This window comes from Eleginops maclovinus, chromosome 20 (genome assembly GCF_036324505.1).
Source record: "Eleginops maclovinus isolate JMC-PN-2008 ecotype Puerto Natales chromosome 20, JC_Emac_rtc_rv5, whole genome shotgun sequence".
NCBI lineage: Eukaryota > Metazoa > Chordata > Actinopteri > Perciformes > Eleginopidae > Eleginops > Eleginops maclovinus.
The window spans coordinates 15,749,346-15,768,957 of NC_086368.1; the positions used below are offsets into that span (position 1 = coordinate 15,749,346).

At 39.6% G+C, this 19,612-nt stretch overlaps 3 protein-coding genes across 4 annotated transcripts; 1 reads left to right on the plus strand and 2 right to left on the minus strand.

Moving 5' to 3' along the window:
- Positions 1–278: 278 nt before the first annotated feature.
- Positions 279–7,541, minus strand: usp49 (ubiquitin specific peptidase 49). Of its 2 annotated transcripts, none has more exons than XM_063910289.1 (7): positions 7,271–7,541; positions 5,390–5,507; positions 3,591–5,062; positions 2,961–3,168; positions 2,374–2,482; positions 1,981–2,186; positions 279–1,897 (listed from the first exon to the last, which is right to left on the minus strand). In XM_063910289.1, exons 3-7 carry the CDS (start codon positions 4,995–4,997, stop codon positions 1,794–1,796), a joined length of 2,034 nt encoding a protein of 677 aa, XP_063766359.1. In that variant the 5' UTR covers positions 4,998–5,062; positions 5,390–5,507; positions 7,271–7,541; the 3' UTR covers positions 279–1,793. The 2 variants fall into 2 exon arrangements, with proteins under 2 accessions (XP_063766359.1, XP_063766360.1); XM_063910290.1 differs by lacking the exon at positions 7,271–7,541 and adding an exon at positions 6,454–7,243.
- Positions 7,542–7,949: 408 nt separating this feature from the next.
- On the minus strand, positions 7,950–11,162 carry med20 (mediator complex subunit 20). Its single transcript, XM_063910292.1, has 4 exons — positions 11,026–11,162; positions 10,586–10,731; positions 8,795–9,048; positions 7,950–8,709 (listed from the first exon to the last, which is right to left on the minus strand). Exons 1-4 carry the CDS (start codon positions 11,037–11,039, stop codon positions 8,488–8,490), a joined length of 636 nt encoding a protein of 211 aa, XP_063766362.1. The 5' UTR covers positions 11,040–11,162; the 3' UTR covers positions 7,950–8,487.
- A 426-nt stretch (positions 11,163–11,588) lies between these two features.
- Positions 11,589–18,607, plus strand: bysl (bystin-like). Its single transcript, XM_063911790.1, has 7 exons — positions 11,589–11,984; positions 13,493–13,649; positions 13,752–13,890; positions 14,005–14,138; positions 14,246–14,406; positions 16,243–16,345; positions 17,823–18,607. The coding sequence occupies exons 1-7, from the start codon at positions 11,720–11,722 to the stop codon at positions 18,175–18,177; spliced, it is 1,314 nt and encodes a 437-aa protein (XP_063767860.1). The 5' UTR covers positions 11,589–11,719; the 3' UTR covers positions 18,178–18,607.
- Positions 18,608–19,612: the final 1,005 nt, after the last annotated feature.

The window sequence follows — 19,612 nt, forward strand, 5'->3', positions numbered from 1 at the left end:
AAAGTCACAAAGTCCAAGGGGATGTCAAACACGAAGATATTTAGTGAGATAAGATACAACACAGAAAAAGGAAGTCTATATTGGAGAGGCTAAAAAACGCATTTTCTGCATGAGAAATTACTTTAACGATTTGTGAATTATCAAAAGAGTTTGAAAACATAATAAGTTGAACTAATGGATGCAGTTTTACTCTTTACACATGGCTTGCCTGAATCTTTCATTTTTACTAATGATGATGAAATGAAGAAATGATTCCCTCCAAATGAATAAAACCCAAGAAAAGTTTCACATTTGTTTTGTCTTTTTAATAGTTACCATCAGGCGAAACCCATATGACCATTACATTTATGACAGGTATTCTTACAGTACAAGACAGAACTCAGGGGGATCAGAGCCGCTGGCACGGCCGCGCCTGACCACTGAAAAGTAAGACATTCATCGTCATCAGATTGTTCCAACTTTTACATAGAGTTCACAAATGTATTCAGCGTTTGACTCGTATCAAACAACAGTTTTTCTTGATTACCTAGCAAATTCTAAAGACCTTGATAGAAACAGCAGAGTAGAAAAAAACATTGTATCACAAGCAGAAGAATTCCTGATTTTATCTTATTTCCTGTCAAGATGCAAGAAGTACAATATATTGCTTTCAGGTTATCAACTCAAAATGGGTACCCCGACACATTCTTCTGTAATGCCCTTTCACTCATGTGTTCATCTTCTGCAGTTCAAACACAGGCGCAAAGTCTCCAACCTGGGCTCAGACTATCGTTACACCACGAGGGGAGCTGCCATTTTAAACAAGATACAGGAGCTAAAAGATGAACAATCACAAAGATAGGACCAACGAGAGTAGCCCCTCCGAGAGTAGAAAGTGCAGCTTTCCGTCACTTATCAATGAAGTGTTTGTGAAAACATAGAATGACTACAAAAGAAACTAAAACTTTTCCTGTTCACTGAGAGCACAGGCCTCTCGCCTGAAACACAGTATCAGTCACAGCGGTACAGTTGAGGAGAGGACGTGATGAAGTACAAACGACACAGTGAGGAGTATTAAAAGATTCCCAAACTGATATTTCACTATAAAACAAAAAAAAAAAAAAGCTGGAGGCGACACAGAGGCTGGACTTTAGTCACTAGATTCGATTGATTTCATTGAACCTACACAATGATATTGAAAGATGTACCTCTTATAATATTTAGTGCATTGGCTATTAAACGTACAGTTGCATATAAAAGGCACATTAACAACATTATTGTGATAAAAATGCTCTAAAATCCAGAACATGCGTTTCCTTTGAATGCCGTTTCAGGAGGGCGTCACAGACTCAACACGTGAGCCTGATGGTTTTTAAAACACGGACACACAACATGGCGTTCAGCAGGACAGACGGTGGACCGCTCACACAGTTTTCGGGATAGTTAACTGGTATGCTGGTCCCCCAGGCCGAGAAACCTCAGGCCTCATTTATAAAAAGGTTTTGGATTTGTTTTTTATAGTCAAAGATTTAACATAATCAAAACCAGCCATTATAACATTTAATTTAAATGTTCCTAATTTAAAGGATTTCCCTACCATGTCATTATTCCATTCTTTCTCATCTGGATTATTTTGATTCAAATTTCACCTTTACTCATGATTGTGGCTGTCCTAGTGACCCCGTTACTATCTTTCTCTTTCAGTAATTTATTTCAAAGTGATTATTAAATGTCATCTGGGAAACTTCAGAGAACATCTTCATAAATGCAGCCTAAAGTTGCCCAGTACTGGTCGACATCACAGCGAGAGGTACCTAGGCAGACCTCTGGGTATAGAAGAGAATATAGGCCTGAGTGTTGCACACCTCCTCCACACTGGAAACCTTCATCTCAGAGTCATTACAGTGGACCCAGAAACCTGAGAATAGAAAAGAAAAGAAAGTTTACAAACAGAAAACGAAGACTTAAATGTTTATAGGTCGAGTGTGTTCCCTTCCTCACCTCCTTCTGTATTGTAGCAGTATGCGGTGTAGTGCCCTGAGCCAAAGCCTTTCCCATGGTGCATAACAACAGCAGACAGATCGTAGGTGTAGCCTCCTCTGTGGACGGAGTGACCTGAGCCTGTGCAGCAGTACGGTTTGATGTTCAAAACCTGGTCAAAGGCCACATGGACGCCGATTTTCTCCCTATGGTTTCTCCCCGACCATCTGCCATACAACAGAGAGGAGTAAGCATCACATGTACTCACAAGCACCATCGCGATAACAAATGCTCCTGTACTTAATCTGATTTCAGTTACAAAATAAACACACCAATGGGTTTCTGAACCAGTTTTAAAAAGTCATTTACTTTGCAGCAATCATTATAACAAAACCAGCCTGTGTGGAAACGTACCTGAAGCGTTTGAGGTGCAGCCGTAGAACCTGAGGTAAACGGTAGATCAGAAGCTGCTTACGAGCCTCTGACAGAACTAAGGGTTTGTGGGATGATTTCCGTCTTCTTTCTGACAAACCATGAAACATGAGATGGTAAATTAATCCACTTATCCATTCAAATGCACATCATTCATATAAGGCTTTGTTTTAAAGGATACAAGAACAATCAAACAAGGCTTCTTTATAGGTCTTGTATATCAAAACCTTGGTCGATTAAAATTGAAAGAAAAAAATGTAAGTGAATAAAAACACGGCTATCTCAAATAAATGTATGATAAAAACAATTTTAGAGAATCATTTTGTGTAACTCTCTGCCTCCCCCTAATGCTGTCCACAGCGGGCTAACTCTCGTCACTCCTCCACAGCCACCGTCCTCGCTCCCTGCTCGGTCACTGAGTTTGTGTGGGCCCTCTGCTGGAGGTCTCAATCAAAACTCTGAAGACTAATTTGTACATTTATTTTCTAATCTGTTTTTAAATATTCATGTCATTCACACTCCAACACTTATATCTGTATGATACTAATTATTTGAAAAATAGTACTAACTGTTGCAGTGGTTGCAGGCATAGATGCTGCCTTCGAGAGCCTCCATTTCGGTAAACTTGGACAACATCTCAGTGAGGGTGCAGCTGCGCTGGTAAGCTGTAGAGCCTGAGCCTTTGTCTATGCTGTGGTACCGCTCTGGAAACTCCAAAGACAAATCCCAGAACGGCTCCACTGTGTTGGACTTGTGCTTACAGGACAGACACGTCACCTAAAATACACACAGCGGGAAGAAAAGAGAAGCAGGTGAGGACTCATGCTTGGAAATTATACAAAGTCTTAGATAAGGAGATCTCTAAAGATAATGCAACTAGCATTTAAAAAGATCGTAAGAAATACTTGATAAAATACAGAGTGCAATTGACTATTGTCGTAGAGACTTACATTACGTGCTAAATAACCGACATTATTAACCCATACATCGCAGCGGAACACATTATTTGGTAATAAAAAGGTTCCAGTCCTGAAAGTCTTTGAGTGACAGAAAAAAAATTACTGTTCAAAAAAACTATTATTTTTAATTACAATCAAGTCTCATTCTTAAGTACTTGTGTATCCTTATCAAATGATTTGATTCACTGTCAACAGAATAATCACACTACGCAGTATATGGCTACATATCTGATGTCTTACCTGGCTAAGTAGCTGCCCATGAAAGATGGTGTTGAGAACCTTTAGCACTTGCTTGGATAGTTTCCTCTTTGTGATGGGGATAACTATCCTGCGTTTGGACCCCTCTGTGTCCAGCTCCTGCTGCACCTTGTCAAGCAGCTCGCACAGGAACTCCTGGGCGTCCTGCTGGTCGTAGCCCCGGAAAGCTGGGATGAGGTTCCATACCGAGTGCAGCATGGCGAATGGAGACACTAAGGACCACCGGCCTGACCACATGACCCTGAAAAGTGTGTGTAACTCATGGCACAGAGACATCTGCTGGCGGGTGGAACAGCGAGGCTCCTTAGGCTGAACCAACTCAGAAGCCTGCGGGGGAGCGGGAGCACTTTCTTTTTTGCCCACGGGTAAACTCCAACCGCCTGCCTTACCCACACGTCCAAGAGGGCTCCCAGGCAGTGCTGCGGTCCCACTGCTGACTACACCTCCCGTCACAGCCGTCATGCCCTGGGCCTGATTGGTCTTTGCCAGCAGCTCCTCAGTCTCACACAGGTCCAAAGTGAGAAAACACTCCCTGAATTTCTGCAGGTGGCTCAGCACTTGCAATATTGAGTTCATGTAGCATGTGTTCCCCAGATTGCGCAGACCAGTGACACCTGGAGCCGGTCTCCGGCGGGTAGCTGTGTGTGACGAGTAGTACCTCCTCAGTTTAGCAGCTCTGCCATTCTGAGGAGTCTTACGGGACAGGGTAAGAAGGGAAGGCTTCTTGGAAGGAGGAGGTAGGCGTTCTGGAGGTTCGCGAAATTTGCGAGGAATGAGTGTGATGGCTGAACGTGGCGCCTGAGTGAGAAGCCTAGCACTCTTTCTAGGAGGGACACTGCCAAGCTCTTCCATGAGTCTCCTTTTTACCTCTTTTTTTTGTCTTCTAGCTTCCTCAAGTTTCTCTTTCCGCTGATTCTGCAGCTCCTGGTGTTTACCGATCCATGTCCGAAGCATCTTTCCTAGAAGTGCTTTCCTCCTGTGCCGAGAGGCCAGCTGCATGGCGGGCTTTGGCCCACTCTCCCCAACCCAGGGGGTGAACTCCCCCCCGGTCGATGAGCGTAGCGAACGTCTCCCTGGGCTGCGAACTGTGGAGAGCGCCCCTCTAAGGAGTTTGAGATCTCCCTCTGCGTTGTCATTGAGTACATAGTCTCCACAGGCAAAACAGAACACATCCAGCTCACGCACCTCCATAACCAGTGGGTGGTGTGACTCCTGAAAGTGTTTGAGCGAGTGCTCCTCCATGAAACGTCCACAGGCCACGTGGGAGCACTTGAGGCAGGCCCACACTGAATCGGTGGTGCTGCAGTCCACACACTGCCATTTCTGTGGGTTGAGGACAGAATGGTCGTGGCCCAGACGAAGGCGTCCCACGTGCTTACAACGATCCATCTCTCCAGATACACATGTGGCCTCAGTGAAAGGACACACGTCCTGTAACCAAGCAGCTCCTCATTCTGAGGTACGAGAAAACAAAGTAAGATTAAGTTAAGTTTTAACATACAATAATGTGAAAGGAATCAAAGCATGCTATGTATGCCTATAATGGTGTCATAATTCAGGGCTCCTCTTTTTCCAAATTTTACCGACTCATATTTCCAGACTCACTGTACATTTTTCAGACCATATTTGACATCCCATTACAAATAGCTAGATGTTTATTACTTAAATGAAATGGTTTGGTTTTTGTCCTTGAATACAGTTGAAGTATGAATTAAATGAGCATACATGCACAAACTGCATACATTTTCTCACAAACTGAGAAAATGAAGAGGCTTACTTACTGTAAAAGTAGTGTGCTTGATCAGGTTGGGATCAAAACATTACAATATTTGCAGGGAACTCAACTGCAACGTTCAGCTTGACCACCCATGTCCTCCGTCACCACCTGACAGTATCATTCTGAGAGAAAGGGAGAAATTAAATTAGTAGTGCATAGTTGCGTCAGGAAACTGATAAATGACATCAAAAAGTGTCTCTTTTGCTAGCAGATGTTTAATTAAATGATGATGTAATGCAACTACATTACATCCTGTTAATAAACAAAGAATAACAAATAAGACATTCTCTGAGACCACTGGTATAAAATCAAAATAAATAAACCTGCTTCCTCTAGAGGCCTGCTAAACTCAACATAAAAAGTATCCAAAAAAAACACACAAAAACGTCTTTTTTTTTTGAACGTCTCCAAAAGTTAAAGTATTCACAAACATTCAATCCTTTGCAAGATTAATTAAAAACACAAGAAGGGAGTTCCAGTTTACTTTGATTCTGCGGCAATATGCAAACCGCATAAACATTATGCAGAGAGCAAAACTTTTTTTATACCGGCCAAATTCCAATGTTACCATCACTTGTCTGGTAAATTGTGTCATTTATGTTCCCTAAATAATATGTTAAAAACTCTTGGAACTGAGGGTTTCTTAGAATACATTTCTTCCCTTACCTACACTATTTCTCTGGGGTTTTTTCTTGACTATACAGAGACTTTGCACGGCATGGTTCAACATTGTTAATGTAGACAACTAACCACCATTGAGATATTTCATGCTATTCAAATGCACTTGACCTGACCTTACAAGGGATTTACAGTACAGATAATTTTCAAGCTTTAGAGTTCAAATAAACCTGAGAACGGTTGCAATGGTAAAAATGCAGCATATGAGTTTTAATGTGCTGGTGACCATTAAGTCTGATCTGACAGTATGCTAAAACATAAAAGACAATATTTCAGACTTCAATGGATAATTGTAAAGACTGCCAAACGTATAGACATAAATGTGGACCTGAGGGGGTGGCTGTCTGTCCATTTAAATACGTGGTTAATCCTTGTAATTGTTTAACTCACCGGTACCAGCGCTGTGCTACACCATTCTTCTGGCTTTTGTCTTTGTGTAAATGATCCGCTACTTTTAAAACATTTTTAACGAAAAGACACCATTAACTTGCAAGTCTGCGCAACTGGTTTCTTGTTGGCTGCATAACCAAATCCGGCTATGTGTTGCTATTGACACTGTTGTATTAGAAGAGTACATTAACGCATGTGACGCTGATATTCACAAATGTTACAATATGCCAACTGTAAATCTGTCCGGGTTTTAAAGCCTGTCTTCTGGAGCTGGCAGACTGTCTCTTTACGCCATGCTAAGCTACCTCACCATCCCCATGTTGAGGCAGAACAAAGAGCAGTCAGGGAGCCTCTCTCCAGGAACATCCAACAACTTTGTTAGTCTGAGGCAGCTCAGCCAACCATAAGTTAGCTATCACCGCTAACCGCTAGCCACGACAGCCCTGCACAGCTTAAGCCTCGTCTAGCCTTTTGCTCTCATCTAATATGCATTGTTAAACACAGATGATTATTTTGGCATCAAGTAGCTAACATTTTATGTTATTAGCTTGACATAGTAGCTAGCGTTAGCAGCACGGTTAGCGCGTTGCTAAGGACAATCGAAGTTAACCTAACGGCTGTTGGTCGCTAACGTTAACTAAGTATTAACACTGTACGTCTTAGCTCGCTAGCGGACTGCATCGTTAACCGTTTAGAAACTCCCCGGTGACTTTCATCACAGAAAGCCGGTTAATAGAGTCTAATTTATCGCCGGGCCTCGTCTGTTTTCATTACTACATTAGTAACACCTGATAACGGAAAAGCTGGGTAACATTACCATCGCCAACATACATCCATCCGGTACACTGAGAGCTGGTTGTTGTCCTCCTCACAGATTGAACAGCAGAGCCCATACCCGGCTGCTCTCATTGGACTGGGGTTCAGCGGTAGCCCGGCTCTCATTGGCGGAATGGCTGAACAACAGGCAGCAGGATGGACCGTCCGTCCGTCCACCCACCGATGCCACATGGAACAATAACCGATACTGGACCCACCGCACACATGGCAGAGAGGAAGACTACCCCTGAGCCAAATGTCCTCGAAAGACCCGTGTTCGCCATGTGTCAGCTGGTGTGTGGTAATCCTATAATGCATTAGGTGAGGTATAGCTTTTAGGCACAGTATTACAACGGAATCCTGTGTTACAGCTGTCAGGTGCAAGGGAATTTAGCTACATTTTATCCATCACTCTTTACTGTTTTTAGTGTTAGCCTATTGATTTTGTTATAGCAAATGTCAAAATCACCAAATGTGTTTTCTATCGTCATATTTGCAGGTTGCTGCCTTGGAAGTAGCTATGAGAATTCAAAATAAAACATCTTGATTTATGTGAGGCCAACCATCCGTGTATAAAGATAAACTCTAATCTTGCAATGTGATTCATGTTAACACAAGATAAAAGTGGTGCCAAATAGTAATCCAGCACTGCACTGGGTATGGAAAGTTCTCAGACTATCGTGTTTTCCACTTGTTTTAATACACCATTCTGACATTGGAAAATGAAACAACGTTTTTCTCTATAACCTTTCAGAGACATGATTTAATCCTTTGTATTAACACCATGTACGTCTCTTTTGTTTCACTGATTCTGATTCGTTTATTCATACTAAGGGTCACAGAGCAGGCATTTTGACCTGCCTTAACACCAGTGGTAGAAATAACATTTAGATAGTTTAAAGTTGTAAATAATAACCTTTTTGCTCAATTAAATTCAGCCCTTATCCATATTCACTGAGACACTAGAACAGAACAGAGATATTGTTAGTGTAATCTGTAACAAATGTGTATTGTGAATACATGAATACAGATTGTTTTATGTCAACTTGAAGTCTCTTTATTACATTTATAAAGAGATGCATTGAGGCTCCAGAGATTTAAATAAAAATCAGGCTTTATAAAAAAAATTGCCCAAAGAACATGCCGATCCAGGGGGACAGAATTAAAGCTACAAAAATACAAATATACAAAAAAGTTCTCTCCTTTGCCATTGATCACTCAACGCACATTACTTCCTGGCATTTGCATTTTACGAAGTTTGTTGAACAACTCCAGGTACTGAGTCATGGTGTCAACGCAGTCTGATGGTGCGAAGAGTCCTTCAGGCTTGGCAGCAAACACAGAAGGCAGTTCGGGGACACTGGTTCCTAGAAAGGACTGCATGAACTCCTTTGTGAGATTCCAGCAGTCCCCTGGAACCACACAGGGGCAGTACTCCACCTGAAGAAACACTCAAAGAGTTAGCGCATTCTCAGTAGGAAAATATTATGTTCAAACTATTTCTACTTTTCAAATAACTACATACCTCTACTGATATCCCTCTGGCACTGGAGCTCATTGTTACAGTGCCAACCTTTATCAAGAAGTCACAGTAGCGGTATCTAGAACCACGACACTCCACCTTATGTGCCTTGGCATTTTGGAAGTGACTTTTTAGCTTTACCATGAGAACATCAAAGTTTGCATCTGCTATCAGGCAGGGTCCACCTTCAAACAGACCCATGCAGCTCAGAGGAGTTTCAGAGTTGTGCATCACGTACAAGAGTTTGGAAGGCTGACCTGTAACAGACGGACAAGACTGACTGTCAGAAGTGACAAGTTGTAATGATCTGTTTAAGTGTGTTTCTGGTTTTCTGCATGTATTTCCTCTTTTTAGATACTTGTTTAATTTCTCTTTATTATTATCTTTTGGAGGGAATAGTTACTAGAGATGTGCCGATACCATTTTTTCCCCTCCCGATACCGATTCCGATACTTGTGCTGTGGGTATCGGCCGATAGCAAGTACCGATACCAGTATGTTACAAAAAAATCATTCTACGCTTGCATGACTGTGATATGATTATCATTTTGTTACGGCCTGGCTCAGGTTAAACCTGTTGTAAAACATGAATGAATACAAATGAATGTTGACTCTCAGTGTGACGTTAAACTTATCAAAGACATGGGGCACACGTCGGAGCTCCAAATGTCCCTGGTAAAGCTGATTTCATGCATGTCTTTAAGCATACACGAAATGTGTTCCCTAACTGCCTCGTATAATTTGGATAGCGCAGTTTTGGAGATATATTTACGACCTGGCAAACAGTACCTTGGCCCCAAATGCTCCATTAAGCGCGAAATCCCACATTTTCGTGAAATATTGCCACACCGCTGACATGATATGCTAGTGCTAGCTCCTTGTCTAACAGGTGTCAGGTGATCAATTCTTCTTCGCCCCTCTAAAACAGCAGGCTGCAGATGGCAGCACAGCGCAACTGTTTTAAGAGCTGCAAAGAAGAACTGTGTCAGAGCTAACGGCGCTAACTAGTAAATAGATTCCTATTTTAATAAATTACGTAGTATCGGATCGGCGCCTGGACTCCAGTATTCGCCGACACTGATGCCAGCATTTTCGGCAGTATCCGATAATGGTATTGGAATCGGAACAACTCTAATACTTACTATATATTGATAATAGGACATTTTAATAAAGTGACCGCTAATACCACAAGTAGAAATACTCTACTCATTAAGGTTCCCTTTGCAAAGAGTTTGTTTCCGGCAGTAATTTCTGCCTTAAATAGCAGGCCTCGCTGAGTGAAGCTGTCATGTGTGTCGCCATTTGTTGTTGTTTATTGTGTTATGGTTTATTGTTTGTATATTCTATGTATACTTTGTACAGTGCTGTGAAAATGAATTTCCGCATGGGGACAATACATCTAAATCTAAAGTAAAACTCCTGCATTCAAAATATCAAAGGATCCAAACAATATTATGTTAAGTTTTTGAACAGTAGTTATTGATGCATATATGTGTTCTTCATTTTAGTGTTACAGCTGGTTAAGGAGGAGCTCAAGTTTTTTATTAAATAGTGCCAGGAAAAAAAATGCATTACTAAGATTGTTTTAGTCTTTATAGTAACTAAAGCTTGATAAATAAATGATTTTTTTAAAAGTGCAAAATTGATCAAGCATTTATTATTCTGATATACCTTTGTAATTCCAGGTTTGTGATCTAATTAACAACCCTGGTTATAGTCACCTTAAAAGACCTCAAAATTATGTATTATTTTTGATGGAAAACGTATAAATAAAACGTATAGCTTTAAATATTACCGCTGACATTTCCTGTTGGATGGTATGTCTCACAGTCCACCCAGAAACTGCCCTGCTTCACAGCACCCAGCTGCTCCAGCTTCTTGTGCAGGGCGTCCACTGTCTGCTGCACGCTCTTCCCCTCTGTCACCGGCACCTGGCACACACTGCAGGATAAACAAACACCACATTACGGGACGAAACAAAAGCGTTAACTGAAAAGGCCTGTAGAACAGACTCAAGCCTGCCTTAGATCTCTTTTGTGCGTGTATTGATGTCAGAAACTGTTTTGCACAGCATCGTTTGAAAGGAAGTGACCGAAGCAGTGCTGCAAAGTGACACACATATATGCGGGATGGTTAAGGGCAAAAGACGGAAGACAAAGATATTTGGACATAATATTGTTAAAATCACTGTTAAGATTTAGAATATAGCTGTAACCATTTAAGTTAACAACTCACCAAGTGACTCCCATTGATGTTTTGCGTCCTCTTTCTTAGAGTTCGGTGAATAACTTCCGGGTGAAAAGGCAGTCTTCCGGTAAAGGTAAATGTATTTAATATTTTAGATACAACTAAAAAGAAAGCTATTGTATTGCAAAGATCGATATGTTACTTTAAATTGAAAAAAAACGCGTTATTTCTCGGCAGATGAAACGTCTCTATTGATTAATATCCTAGTGAAATATTACATCAATGTTTAAAGAAACCGATTTTAAAACGTACTTAATAACGATTCAACATTTACAACTAAAAATATATAATTATTTCACAATTAGTTTTATTTTTGTATTTGTTTTATGTTTATTCAATGCACTTTTGACAATACAACATGTAACATAATGATGTGAATGCGTTCCAATGTATCAATAAAGTTAAAGAAAAAAACTATTTTGAATCAGACACGAGACATTGAACATTTATTAATACTGGATAGTATACGGCGTTGACAATTAAACAGTTATGCAGACAAAAACAGCTCACAAAATTCTTGCTGGGTTAAAACAGTGTTTGCGTGCGTGACGCAAAATACGTCACATCCTTTCAGTAATGGACATCCGCACGTGTTGAACGAGTGGCTGTTTACAGCAGACAACTTGTTTATTCTTAACCAAAAAACATATATAATAGCTACTTCTTCGGATAAAAAACAGTGATGCCGAAAGTAAAACGATCGGCCGGCGGAGGAGGAGAGAAGAGCGGAGGATCCATGCCGCTGGCTGACCAGATCCTGCAGGCAGACACCATGCGAGCCCGAGGCCGAGTGAAGAGCAGAGACAGCCGGGCAGAAGACGAAGACAAGTACGTAGACGAGCGGCTTTCCCGGAAAATCTTACAACAGGCTCGGATCCAACAAGAGGAGCTTCAGACCGAATATGGCCTGGCACCAGAGAAGAAGAAAACACCAGTCACTGTTCTCGGTAATGTTGGACGTATGCCTAATAAACTGATTCTGAAAAGTTAGGTCTATCTCGTTAAATTGACTAAAATGTCAGGGCTACTCGTGTCGTTGTAGATGTTGAACCTACAGTACTTAATATTTTTGATCAAAGGAAAAACCTGATACATCACACATCCATTTCACTGTCGATGGAGGTAGGAGAAGTACACAGATTTTGTACAGTAGAAGTACAAGAGTATGGGAATACTCTGTTACAAGTAAAGTCGTGCATTCAAAATGTTACTCAAGTAAAAACACAAAATGTAAGCATCAAAATATCCTCTAAGTACCAGATTACTTTTTATGCAGATTTGTCCATTTCAGAATAATAATATATATGTTATGTTTTGATTATAGTTATTGATGCATTAAAGTGTTTATCAAAGCTGGTAAAAGTGCAGCTAGTTTGAATGACATTGTATACTGCAGGGTAGATTGTGAATTTACTCCAGGTGTAACTAAAGTCTTATTCAAGGTTTCAAGGTTTTATTGGTCATATGCACAGCAGATACAGCGTATATGTTGGCAATGAAAATCTTATGTCGCGTGCTCCTCCAACAACTCAACATACATGGTGCAAAAGATAAATAAAATAGTGCAAAAAGAGAGAAGAATATTTACAATATTAACAAAACAGATTTGAGGATGTGAAATATATACATATGTGGAATACATTGAAAGTATTTAAATACTTTACTCTGTGGAATGAGGAGGTATGGACAGATGCATATATTATGTATAACAGATGTATATGGCAGATATGTACAATATATAGATATGTGTACTATAAACAGATATGTATAATATATAGATATGTGTATTATAAACAGATATGTATGGCAGATGTGTATAATATATATATATATATATATATGTATGTGTGTACTATAAACAGATGTGAGTAGACATTCACAGAGCTCAGGAGTTCAGTAGTCTTATAGCCTGTGGTATAAAATTTAAGTTGTAGTGGAGTAGAATACAAAGTAGCATACGATTGAAATATTGAAGTGCAAGAATCCCAAAAATGTACTTGAGTGAAAGAAACGTAGTTACTTTACACCACTGCAGGTATGTTGAATATGTATGATAATGTAAGGCTTCTTCAGATCACTTAAGCCATTAGCATCACTTGACTATAAAGTTTATAGCTGTAAAATAGTATTTGGGTTTATTAATAATAATAATAATAATAATAATAATAATACATAAGATTTATATAGCGTTTTCATAATGCTCAAAGACTCTTTACATTGGTTCAGAACAGAAACAACAAAAAATTAAGAAAAACAACAAAAGTTATATTCAAAGTGCAAAGTGGAGGGGTATTGATTAGAGATTGAAAGCTAGAGTGAATAAGTGAGTTTTGAGAGATTTCTTTTGAAGGATTCAAGAATGTTGGCCTTTCGGATGTGACTGGGAAGAGTTCCAGAGGGAGGTTTGACTACCTTTTTATAAATTGACTATCTGTGTCTTGTAATTCAATCTTAGGGCCTGACTCTCAGGATGCAGACTCTGATGAGGAGTGGCCAGCACTGGGAGCAGCAGGTGCAGATGAAGGGGATGTTGCGGGTGACACTGAAGTCACCGTTGACCCTGACGACGAGAAGGCCATGGAGATGTTCATGAATAAAAACCCTCCAATGAGGTAAGATGCAACAAAATCATGGCTTCATCTTAGTCATTTTATGCCATGATCGTAATCTCTACTTAAATGCTAAGCTGTTTTCTCTGTTTTTTTACTCCATAGACGGACCTTAGCTGATATCATCATGGAGAAGATCACAGAGAAGCAAACTGAAGTAGGGACAGTAATGTCAGAGGTGTCAGGGCATCCAATGCCCGAGCTTGACCCAAGAGTGATAGAAGTCTACAAAGGTGTCAATAAGGTAAGTTACATCAGATATCCGACAGCAGGATAAGTGTGGATTATGTTCCTTACTGTAAATGTGACGATCTCCTCGTGAGCCGTTACCTGATATTTGTAATTTCTTTTGTTTCAGGTTCTGTCAAGATACCGCAGCGGTAAATTGCCAAAGGCTTTTAAAATAGTCCCAGCACTTTCAAACTGGGAGCAGATTCTTTATTTGACTGAGCCTGAGACCTGGACGGCAGCTGCCATGTACCAAGCAACAAGGTGAGTCCCCAGATGGTTTGATTGTGACTTTACACTGAGTTATGGTATTTATTGCAGACATTTTGACATAATACAATAAAGTATTTTTTTCGTGCTTTTTGCCATAGAATTTTCTCGTCTAATCTGAAAGAGCGAATGGCCCAGAGGTTTTACAACTTGGTGCTTCTTCCCCGAGTACGGGATGATATTGCAGAGTACAAGAAACTCAACTTTCATCTCTACAGCGCTCTGAAGAAGGCCTTGTTCAAACCAGGGGCATGGTTCAAAGGTAAGACCATTTAAATAGATATTTTATTTTCACTTTTCAAGAGTAAAGAGAGGAAATAGATATTAGAACAGCATTTGTGGATTGTTGGTTATTGGAAACTCTTATGTAGTTTTTCCATTTGTTATGCCTCACATTTAGACATTTAGCTCCATTTTCTTAACATGCACATTTACTTGTTCCACTCCCACATTAAAATAAACTGAACATCTTTGGGTTAGGGCTGGATAAGACAAGATGGTTAATGACATCAGCATGGGCTCTAATAATTGTATTGGATTTGTCAGTTTCCTCATGTTTTATGAACCGAACAACAGTGGTGGAGAATCTGTTGTTAAAATACAACATTAGAAGTAAAAACAAATCCTGTTGGTACTTCAGGCATGTAGGTTGTAGCAAGGATACACTACCTCATATTTGTTTAGTACTTGAGTAGTCATACTTAATTACATTCCACCACTGCCATGAAATAGCTAAATTATTCAAGATCTAAAGATTTTAAAACAGTGTCTACATTTGCTTGTTACTACCCCAATTGATGTTAATGTCATGTCTTTTAGCAATAAGTCATCAGCTTTAGTCACATGTGACCTTAAAAAATAAAAGTAGCTGAAGTGATTGACGAGAGGGCAGCTTGTTGCAACAAAGAAATTACAGGCTTATTGGGATCTGTCGTTTCTAATTCCAGCACTAAATTTAGAAAATGTATGCGGGGGACACCGCCGGAGGATTAGTTTCTGTCCGCAGGGTAAATTGCACCACTGGTTCTGGAAGCTTAGTAAAATATGACAGTTATTAAACACACGCACATTTATTTGGGTCAAATCTTCATTCATGTGTCATTAATTCATTTGGCCAATGATCATAGAGCTTTTTTTTTTTTAAATAGCCTTTTAGCCTTTTGTGTTCACATTCATGTCCCAGATTAATGGGATAGTTTTCCCCACAACCTCCTGTGGCCCATATTTACAGTACCACCAGTATGAGACAACACCACTAAGTGGCAGTGTTGCTCTCAAATACACTGAACTGTGTATCAACACAATGTGAAAGGGAGAACTCCATGCTGCTGATAAGCATTTCACATTGTTTCTTCTTTCATTGGGATTCATTCATTTAAGTGTAGAAATTAAATAGATTTTTTTTTTTAACTGACTTGCAGGCCCTGAAATAATGCATTGCATAATTGTTTTTCAAAAGAGATACATTTTACATGTTTAACAATTTGATTTCACACATGGACAAAAATGAGGGCAAACTTTGAGCACAGAAATATATATATATAAAAAGTTGTTCACGCTCATATTATTCACTCAGATATTCTTTTGCTGATAGTAAGCTATTAATATTGTAACACCTAAAATAAAAAAACTAATAGGCTAACTTTAAAGGTTTATATTAAAGAGTCAGTCTGCCAAGTTTGACTTTGAAAACCGCAATGTACTTAAGGAACTACGTCAAAATGAAACAAAGAAGATGCACAGGATGAATTGTTTTATTGCTAATTTATTGCCTTTATAACTTTCACCGAGCCAAGTCTGTTAATCATACAGCCATACAGGTCTCCAGACATGACTGATCGCAAGTCATAAACGTGGGAATCTGTCCCATCTATGCAATCCGTTCCAAACAATTTCAAGATGGCTTAACTTAAGGTGCCTTTGACATGCAATATTGGAAGTGTGTTTTCACAGTTTATGGAGCCATAACCAGTTTAATCCCTTTACAAGCGACTAAAGTTTAGGTTAAGCAAAGCCACTTCCGCATCTTTTGCGGGTTCCCCATCTTATAGAAGTGCTGGATTACTACATAATATTCGGTGCCTCTTCTGTCACACAGGTATACTGATCCCTCTGTGTGAGTCTGGGACATGTACTCTGAGGGAAGCCATCATCATCGGAAGCATACTCACAAAGTGCTCCATCCCTGTGCTCCATTCCAGGTAATGTTTCATCAATACACACACATGCAGACAAGTGTCAGCAACATCATTTTATATCTTTTTAAGACCAATATAAGAGCGTATATATCTACAGGGTTTGTAAACACAGGAAAATAGCCGATAGAATCCTTTCCCATTGTCAATAGTATAAGTATGTATTGAAGATTCAATGATTCAAAGGCTTTATTGTCATATGTAAAGTAGCTACAGTGTAGTTATGGCAATGAAAAACTTAATGTAGAAAGCATCATTTAGGTGGTTCTCTAATGGTTCTCTCATTTATTCAGTCTCTATTTCAAACTTTCAAATCATAGTTGGTTATTATAGTGGAAAGACTAACAAAGATTATAATGACCTTTTTTTGTTTGTCAAATTTGAGTGTCTTCTTACGGCAATTTAATCTTTTTTTTTTTCATTGATAAGTTATTAAAATAGCTGATGGAAATGTGTTCAAACTTAACAACTCACATTATAGCACCAAACCAGAAAGGTGGCAAACGTTGTCGTGTTACTAGGGCTGTCCAAGTTACGCTTTAACGGAACAAATTTTTTTAGCGCGCGTGCCTTCTGGGACCATCGGCCCGCTCCGTAGTTTAAGAAAATATCAGGAAACCATGGTAACGTTGTGGATCACAGCAGAAACGCATTACAAATGGAGAAAGAAAAGTCACTTTTCAATGGAAAGTTGAGCTATAAAGCCCTGCCGGGTGGTTTTCTCAAAAAGACCGAGGTAATATGTACGTGCTGCAAAGTGAATTAAGTTTCCTCCGGAGTACGCCGAGTTTGAAATATCACTCGCTGACCAAGCATAGGCTGAGGCACAGAGACCCCATAGAGGACAACATAATAGCTAAATGGTGGCTACAGACTGTAGGTCAGTAAACACTGTGGAGGATGAGGCTGTGCTAGAGTCAAAACGACCATATTAGGAGCCTTGGAGAGCCGCCACTGTGAAAAAGATTCATAACTTCGTTGCGGATTGTTGCAATAACAATGATGTTTACTGTCTCGAATAAACATAATTATAACATTATAACTTATAATAAACATGGTTTATTTATTTATTAAATAAACATTGTTTATATAATAAATAAACAAAATATACGATTAATTATAAAGCAATCATATTTATCCACTTACAAAAACATGAAAAATATCCTTTTTAAGGTACATTTAAAACAGATTAAAAATGTGCGATTAATCGCGATTAAATATTTTAATCGACTGACAGCCCTAGTTTCTACCACTGCTGCTTGATAAATACAGTGACTACTTCAGCGTCATCTCTCCCGGTATGAATTTTGATTGGACATTCACCATTGAAGAAAAAAACAATCCAATGTGAAAGGAGTTTAAGATGAGGTATCGGCCAGGTGTCCTTGAATGCTTTATATTTCGGGTGTTGGCAAGATAAGTGAGGCCAAGGTTGCATAACCTGGACAGTTGTATAACACGCAAAATTGTTCTTGTCTTTCAGTGCTGCAATGCTTAAGTTGGCAGAGATGGAGTACAATGGCGCCAACAGCATTTTCCTGCGCCTCTTGCTTGACAAGAAATACGCCCTGCCTTTCCGTGTCCTAGATGCCTTGGTGGCCCACTTCCTGTCCTTCCGCAGTGAAAAACGTGTGCTTCCTGTGCTGTGGCATCAGAGTTTACTCGTCATGGCTCAGCGCTACAAGGCTGACCTGGCCTCCGAACAGAAAACGGCCCTGCTGGAGCTGCTCAAGATACAAACACACCCTCAGATTTCTGCAGAGATTCGCAGAGAACTTCAAAACTCGGAGTCAAGAGATCTTGAAATTGGGCTCCCTGTTACAGTTGAAATGGACTGAGGAATAGGTCTGGTCTGGGGCCTCCTCCGTCTCTGTTGCAAATGATTCATGTTTTTTTAGCATGAAGAAAATTGTATTAAATCAAACTTCATTATTCTCTCTGAACCATGAATGCACAATTTCTATGATTTCATTCTATTACAGTTCCTCAGGAGCAATTCTGTTCCCTGAGTGGATGAATCTGCACATCATTAGTGATGTTGATATTGTCATTTCATATCAGAAATATCAGCTTTTATCCTGCAGTTGCAGTGCAGTGTTAGCTTGGGAATACAAAGACTGGTGTTTATGATTTGATTAAGAGCAACTTGTTTAAGCTACACAAAAGATGGATGATAAAAGACTATTTGCAGCCTGATTTTTGAATATTTACTTGAAATGGTGTCTTCAAAAAGTCAATAAAATATAATACTTAACTTTCTAAAACCCATCGAGATGGCTCTGACTTTTCAATTTTGTTTTTAATTTATAATTTGTGAAACACAACTGTTCTGTCCCCGATATGTACCGTAATATCCTGACGGCCAGCTAAACTTTTTCCCAACATCAAGACTCAGGGTTACTTATTCCTTCCACAGGTTTATTGACGTTTACAAAGAAAAGGTGAAACTGCAACCAACAAGAACAAGGACAAATTGGCACCGCGCCTATTTAACTTAAATGAATAAAGGCTAATTTGCATCATCACTGTTGCATTTCGTTGTACTTATTGACTAACACATGAAAATACTTAGTAAACACGTTAACATTCCGATCATACCACCTTTCACGCACACACGTGAGACGTAGCATTCACAAGCCGTAATACATCGCGACCATTCACACTTTACAAACTTACATTTTCCTCCAGAACAATGATGAAACTCTACAGACAATCTCACGAATACATAGGGGAGAGTGGGGGCAGTTGCAACGTGTGGCAGTTGCAACATTGCTGATTTGAGTCATGACACGCCTACTGCACATGCTCAGTAGACCCCTCCTTCTTACTGGACATTAACAGCCACATGTCATCATTCCTTCAGGGAGAACTGAATTTCAAGGTATAAAAGTAACTTTTTTTGTGATCAGATTTTTTGTCATATTGTCTAAACTTTTTAAGTATACATATTTGTAGTTATGTTAGTTTGAATGTGCAGTTTCTTAGCTCTAAACAGACTTAAGTACCATGTGTTAAAGCTAATGTGTTAGGCTGGCATAGCTTGTTTTAAGGTGGCTGCCAGGTGGGGGACAGTTGCAACGTTTTGTTGCAACTGTCCCCACATGGTGTTGCAACTGTCCCTCATGACAACAATAATGCAAATTAGATCAAAGACATATATAGGGCAATTCATCGGTTATATAAATAACATATTACAATAGCCAGGTATCTCCTCTTTGTGTTTCAGACACATTTCTTTTTTAAAAGTCAAACTAGGTTGCAGTGTATCCTACA